This window comes from Pundamilia nyererei, unplaced genomic scaffold (genome assembly GCF_000239375.1).
Source record: "Pundamilia nyererei isolate P.nyererei 1_Seehausen unplaced genomic scaffold, PunNye1.0 scaffold00136, whole genome shotgun sequence".
NCBI lineage: Eukaryota > Metazoa > Chordata > Actinopteri > Cichliformes > Cichlidae > Pundamilia > Pundamilia nyererei.
Genome location: NW_005187537.1, coordinates 823,450 through 830,884, shown reverse-complemented (window position 1 = coordinate 830,884; position 7,435 = coordinate 823,450). Strand labels below are relative to the sequence as shown.

The window sequence follows — 7,435 nt, the reverse complement described above, 5'->3', positions numbered from 1 at the left end:
GCTTGAGGTACGCTAAAGCACATTTGGACAAGCCAGCTTCATTCTGGAATAAGGTGCTGTGGACTTATCAAACTAAAAATTGAGTTATTTGGGCATAACAAGGGGCGTTATGCATGGACGAAAAAGAACACAGCATTCCAAGAAAAACACCTGCTACCTACAGTAAAATATGGTGGTGGTTCCATCATGCTGTGGGGCTGTGTGGCCAGTGCAGGGACTGGGAATCTTGTCAAAGTTGAGGGACACATGGATTCCATTCAGTATCAGCAGATTCTGGAGACCAATGTCCATGAATCAGTGACAAAGCTGAAGCTGCGCCGGGGCTGGATCTTTCAACAAGACAACGACCCGAAACACTGCTCAAAATCCACTAAGGCATTCATGCAGAGGAACAAGTACAACGTTTTGGAATGGCCATCTCAGTCCCCAGACCTGAATATTATTTAAAATCTATGGTGTGAGTTAAATGGAATGGTCCAAAATACCTTCAACCACAATCCAGACTGTCATTGGAACCTACAGAAAGCATTTAGAGGCTGTAACTTCTGCAAAAGGCGAACTACTAAATATTGATTTCATTTCTTTTTTTGTGGTGCCCAAATTTATGCACCTGCCTGATTTTGAATAAACTTAATTTCACTTCTCAAATATCACTGTCTGTGTCTCCTATATGATATATTTAACTGACTTTTTCTTTTATTGTAACAACCAACGATTTATACAGGAAAATGATGACTATTAACAAGGTTGCCCAAACTTTTGCATCCCACTGTATAAAACACGTTTCCCTAGAGGATCTATATGACACTGAATGCTATAAATTTTATAAAAGATGTGAAAAAGTGACACTTCCACATGATTTTTAAACAAAACTTAAGCCACTCCTGAACCAGGTTATATGTTTTGCATAAGTTGCCATGATAATTTAGCCCAGTAAAAAGAGAGAACCACTTTCATGACACTGAAAATTCTGACTTTAAGCTCAACATAGCTCACTAACCCACTGCTTCACAGCAGATGTTTACTATGTCCTGATAAAACCCTTAGAATTGAACAAATGTGTGTTTACTTTTTACCACGACTATATATCAGCTCTCTTATCATAATGGGTTGCCACAGAGGGTAGCTCTGCATTTTTGATGTTTCAGATTTCAATTTGACCAGTGTTTGTATTGGTCACTCTGTCGGGGACACCCATTCAACTGCTTGTTAACACAGATGTCTAATGAGCTAATCACATGGAAGCAACTCAATGCATTTAAGTATGTAGACATGGTCAAGATGACCTCCTGTAGTTCAAACTGATCAGTGGTGAAGAAAAGTGATTTACTACCCTTAATACCAGTTAAACATTATTTAAACACCACAGCCCACCTCTGTATTGCTCATGACCATATCCATTTCTTTATTGTATTAGTCTTTTGACTGTTGCTTCCAGCAGGATAGTGCACCATGTCACAAAGCTCAAATAATTGCAAACTGGTTCCTTGACAATGAGTCACGGCACTGAGCACAAATGGCTTCTACAGGCATCAGCTCTCAATCCAGTAGAGCGCCCCTGGGATGGCAGATTCACTGCCATAGACTGCCAGATTCATCATAGATGAGCAACCAACAATTCTGCAGTAACTGTGTGAGGTTATCATGTCAATATAGACCCAGGTCTCCAGCACCTTGTTAAATTACGTGCCATGAAGAATTGTTGTGAAGTCAGTTGTGAAGGCAAAAGGGAGTGCAGCCCAGTAGTATTAAATAAAGTGACTAGGTTATTATTAAGAAAACCTCTGCAATATACATCAGTAGGCTACCATGAGCTAGGACAGGGAGTTTGGCCATCTAACTAAAATAAAATCCCGACATCTTAATCAGATTTTTAAAAATAGTAAGAATTTAGTAGTATTAGTAGTAATAGCATGTTTGGTCCTATATAAAACACAGGATTGGCCAACAATAATGACAAAAATAATTAAACAGCTTCAGAAAAATGCCCAGCATCATTCTATGATAAATATGTCTGCCACTGTCTGTAACCTGCAGCACACTATGCCAACGGCGTTGTAATGCTACGTTCACGTGCTGCCGGAATTATTAAACCTTAGCGGAAGGGTGGCCACCAACAAAAAGTCGACAACTATAAAACATTTGATAGCAACCAAATAGGGTTTAAAAATAAAACATGGGAATTTCCCACCTTATAATTCAACGTGCAAACAAATGAATCCAAAAGAATGACGATTTTTGCATTTTTTCCAAAGCGTGTCTGGGACAACTGCTTCGATCAAGCTTACGAGGAGGACCTGAATGCGACAAACGTCTCTCAGCCGGTGTTTTCATATTTTTACGCCCCTCCGCTCTTGCACGGTGGTTTCCATGCTTCAGAGACGACAAACGTAGTCTGCAGGTAAATTATAGCGTTAACGGGTGTGCAGCCTTTCCCCCCTTGTAGATGAGATATAGGTTACATCAGATCTACCTAGGCTTTGTCATTAAAAGCGACAGCCTTTTCAGCAACATGTTATGTAAGTGAAAACTGCACGGCTCAGAACATATTGGCAACCTAAGTTGGATATTTCCAACAACGTTTCAGTGTTGGTGTGATCAATTATTTATTCGTTTGACATCACGGATGAAATTACACCTCACTCTCATTGTACATTGTACACATTATCATTTATTTCTTTTAAAGGAAGAGCGTCATTAACCATTAAATAGCAATCATCTTTGGTGTATGTCTGCCTCCATGCTACAGTAACGCTTCCAGGGTCTGAACCTTTGTAAAAGGCGTTCCTCACAACTGGGCATACCCCAGCGTCACCGCTACCAGCATGCACTGTATTATAATCAGAGTTGTGCTTTTGCAGCTATGGGATCAGATGTGACTTGCCTTTGCCTTTTTATAAAGCCTTTTTGATTATTAGCCTTCATTTTGGGGTGCATCAAATAGCTCCCCTCCCCCGTGTGCTATTTAATTATAGGAAGCGTATGAAGTTAAAATAATCCCCTACTATTTAAAGAAATTGGAAAGCTTTCTAAGGCTTTAAGGTCTAGAGGTTGTAATAGAAGCTAGATAATGCATTTATTTGTCTTTCTTTACTAAATATGACTGATTAAAGAAAAAGATCATCATAGTAAGGTAATCCTTTAAAGACTATTAGAAGCGTTCTGCTTTCATCACGTCTGCTTTATGACTGAGGTCTCCAACCCTACAGTACATATGTGTACCAAAGAGGAAATTACTTTCCTGTTCCATAGACAGAGGGACTAATAATCCCAAAAGGAATTTCTACTCAGAAGTACATGTGTGTGCGTTTTTAACTCAGTCACAGAGTGACTCAGAGTGTGTTTGTGTGCTGACAGGAAAACCATGACTCTGACCAGAGGATCTTTCACCTATGCTAGTGGGGAAGAGTACCACGGCGAGTGGAAAGAAGGCAAGACAATCCCACTTTTCAGTTTTAAAGAAAGCTTAAAGGATGTCCAAACATGTTTATGTTAATACAAGGGAGACAGGCGGTCACTTGTAGCTATGGTAGTGTGTTTAGAATATGTCTCCAAGGTGTTGTTGCTTTAGCTATCAGCTTTTAAGGTTTTTCTGCTGCTTTTTCACTAATCTTTAGTCCAGCTCTGGTAACTGACCATTTTCAGAGGAATGGTCTTTTTTCTTTTTCTTTTTATTATTTTCTTTTTATTAATCCACTGAACAGGTGAAAAAAAACACATTTTAAATCGGATCATTAGGCACTTTATTACTAGCAGCCTGTTACAAAAACGCAATTTCTTCCCATTTCTTTAGTTAAATCTACAAAAAATACCAAAGATATACTTTTTTAATCCACCATGCAGTGCCATCTAGAAAGCATCTGATTGGCAAGGGCTTCATTTTTTAGCATGCCAATGATCACAAGGACACTGGAAGTGCAGTAAAAGCATACCTGGATAGAAGAACACACAGTGAAGCACTGTTACTTATGGATTTGCCCCCCCAGAGCTTGTACCTCAACATTATTAAAGCAATGTGGGATAATTTTGACAGAGAACAGAACAAAAGGTAGCCGACCCGGCGACCCCCAAAGAAGAGATATTTTGCTCTCTTAGGAAAGAAAGCTTGTCTAAGAGAGTTCAGGTTGTGTTGGGCACGGCAAATACTAACTTTCAAGCTTTTTAGACCTGTATATTTCCTTGCATGTTTCCAGATATTTCAATAACTTTTAAATAATTTTAGTAAATTATAAAGCATCAGCTAAAGCAGCATCCATTAGATAAGGTAATAAGTAAGCTGCCTCACTGAGCTTGATGTTCACCCATCTGTGCTGGATGTTTAACTTCAGAGTACACATAACAGAGAGCTTTGTAAGTGAGTTGTATTTACATAAATAATGTTATTACAGGGAAATAGCAGGAAAGTACCAAAGGCAGGGTTATCATAAAGCTGTGGGGAAAACATCTTTGTCCAAATTTTCACCTGTCTAAAATATCACAGGATGCTTGCTCTGTTTTAAATCTCTCTAACACACATACAGTGATGCTACATTTAGTGACATGCAAGCTCAAGCTATTTAGTCAAATCCCAATTAGCAAGCACTGGTAACCCAAGACAAGCAGCGACTGAGTTGCTAGCTCTGGCTTTGTCTGGATTAGACTTTGGACCTGTTTTGGAAATCTTAGTGTCCTCTGTCAGCTGCTTCTGAGAAACTAAGCCAATATGCTAGGAATAAGACAATCCCAGAGTAATTTTCTCTTGTCATTTGGTCTGTTAAGATTTTCAGCTGCTTTTACATAAAAACAACACAACTTAACCTATTGTATTCAACAAATTTTGCTCTACCTGCATTTTCAGTGTGGCGTTCGTGGATTAAACCAGTTGCAGGTGTGTGCCCTCTGATGTGATTATAAGCTTCAGTAGTGGATCACAGGCTTCTAGGAGGGGAGTGCAAGTACATTCCTTGACTGTTTTCACAATCTGGATCCCAAAGTAGAAATCCCTGCTAAAAATCTGCTGGATTAGACTGCTGTAATTCTGAGTGCACAGGAGGCAGATGGGACAGTAGTAAACCTTTCTCTGAGCAAGGGTGGAGGGGTATTTAAATCCAGGCACGTACTAACTCATGTGACATGAGAAGCACCTCTACGGTAAAAGTGAATTTAAATCCCTCGGCCACACTGTAAGTTCAAACGGTAGGCTCGGTTTTCCATCAGTATGTTGCAATTTGTTATGTAGGAATAAACCACAACAGACCTGGTGGTTGATTTTAATTAGATTCCTCACAAGTGAATGGTATCTTCTGTTTGAAGTTACTGCCATTGCTCACTTTGATGTTGTGGAACTTTCCAGGTCGGAGACATGGTGATGGCCAGCTCAAGTTTCAGGATGGAACCTGTTACAGCGGTCAGTTTGAGAATGGACTCTTCCATGGTTCTGGTGTACTGCTTTTTACAGATGGATCCAGGTGTGTGAACAAAAAGAGTGGAAGCAACAAGAGAACAAATTTTGTACTTGATTAAAAAATAAACTCATGCTTTACTTTCACCATTTCAGATACGAAGGCGAATTTGCACACGGAAAATTTCATGGCACGGGTGTCTTCAGTCGATATGACGGCATGAAGTTTGAAGGGGAATTCAAAGACGGGCGTGTTGAAGGCTATGGTAAGAGTTTTACAGCACTGGAACAGCCTGTCCATCAAGATGTCAGTATTCTCTCTCTGTGATAGCGTCTTAGCGTCCTCTGTCTGTCCCTCCAGGGCTACTGACTTTCCCAGATGGAACTCATGGTGTTCCACGAAATGAAGGCTTGTTTCAAAACCACAAGCTGCTGAAGAGAGAAAAGTGTCCAGGAGTGGTGCAGCGTGCGCAGGCTTCAGCCTCCAATGCTCACAGCCTGGCGCTTTGACAACCCTGAAGGACACAATCGCACTCAACACCATCCGAAAGGGCGTCAGGGATTGTACTTGAATATGTTTCCCCAGCTTTTCTCTCAATGTCTTCATCTCTTCTTTTACCATGACTTTTTTTCTTGTTATGCATGATCCTCGCTCTGCTTCAACAGAGGCTTGGAATCCACATGCAAATTGACCAAATAATGACTTTCTGGAAGACTGACATGAAATATGAAGACCATAAAGCACACCTTTAACTTCAAGTTATGAATACAGTGAATGCTGCTGTTCCGGTGTTCTGAACATCGTCTTTTTGTCTTTCCTACAGAATACTTAGCCTTCTTTTATCAAACCAGGAAAATTGAGACATCTGGTTCTTTAAAGAGTTTGTAAATTAATTCTATAGGTGGAATTAATTCACCTTAAAAAGGTGCAAGCTATTACAAGAAAGTGAAACCTAAATGTACCTTTTGAATTTTTAACTAGTGGTGCCACTAGCAGTGCTTTTATAAGTGGGTCCGCTTTTGTTCTTCACATTCACATGCACAAGGACGTGCTTGCATGTGCAAGAGCATGGCAGCAACATGATTCACATTCATGACAGCATGCCCACAAAGCCAGTCACAAAGACCGAGGGCTAAAACACAGATCTAAACAATGCACCATTTCAAATAGTTTTTAATTGGCTTTGTAAAGGTGTTATGAGCAAGGAAAAGCATTCAACAAGTTTGACGGGTGGAAAAAGACACACACAGCGCGCTGACGAAACGAGGTGAATGTAAATGATTCTGAGAACACTCCAATGGCCGCCTTTAAGAGTCCCTCAACTGAAAATCCTGCTGCTAACTTTACAAAAAAAGGGATCAATTTTTCCACTTTCCCCCTTTTGAAAATCAGTATTCACGTTTGCCTTAAAGACATTTTTGTGCAAGAGTGTAGTTCAAGGTTGTCTGATTTAAAAAAACAAAAGACGCACAACGCCCTCTCTTTCCCTTCTTGACTCCATTGCTCCGAGACATATCGCTAAGCTGGTGCTGAGGGTTTAGCTCCCATCAACGCGTTACATTTACAGTGGAAATCACAACTAAATGCACTCAATTATGGACCTAAATCTTAAACAAGGCAGCAAATTGAATGATTTATAAATCAGATATCTATTTCACTTTGTAACGTGTGTAGTCCTTTTGTGATATGTATAGATAGTCATCGTCTGTGACTGTGTTTGGTTTGACCTCTGGAATGAATTGTTGGTCAGGTGGAAAATTGTACTACTGCATTATTTAACACAGTGTAGTTAAAGAACGTGTTAAGAATTTATTATTAACCTTTATAGCTGATCACAGTCGACCTGTGATTTCTGATTATTTCCGTGTACTTGAACAGTTAATAGGCCTTAAAAAGCATTTGTTGAGATGGTTTGTCTAGGGTTGCCTACACAGCGCTTCAACCAAAGACAGACAGAAGATACAGCTACTGAACTCCAGAACAGTCAAGTGTCATGTTTTCCTGAACAATAAAGAGCAATCAGTAAGAACAAATTGCAGATTAAACAGGGAATT

At 39.8% G+C, this 7,435-nt stretch overlaps 1 protein-coding gene across 1 annotated transcript; it reads left to right on the top strand.

Moving 5' to 3' along the window:
- The first annotated feature begins 2,317 nt into the window (after positions 1-2,317).
- Positions 2,318-7,002, top strand: morn4 (MORN repeat containing 4). The gene is made up of 5 exons (XM_005743845.1): positions 2,318-2,401; positions 3,358-3,431; positions 5,333-5,447; positions 5,537-5,646; positions 5,742-7,002. Exons 2-5 carry the CDS (start codon positions 3,365-3,367, stop codon positions 5,888-5,890), a joined length of 441 nt encoding a protein of 146 aa, XP_005743902.1. The 5' UTR covers positions 2,318-2,401; positions 3,358-3,364; the 3' UTR covers positions 5,891-7,002.
- Positions 7,003-7,435: the final 433 nt, after the last annotated feature.

Bases quoted from the DNA above. Each gene is read 5' to 3' on its own strand.
- morn4 (XM_005743845.1), top strand. From the start codon at position 3,365: ATGACTCTGACCAGAGGATCTTTCACCTATGCTAGTGGGGAAGAGTAC. The intron at 5,448-5,536 runs GTGTGTGAACAA...TCACCATTTCAG, and splicing joins CTTTTTACAGATGGATCCAG to ATACGAAGGCGAATTTGCAC. The intron at 5,647-5,741 runs GTAAGAGTTTTA...CTGTCCCTCCAG, and splicing joins CGGGCGTGTTGAAGGCTATG to GGCTACTGACTTTCCCAGAT.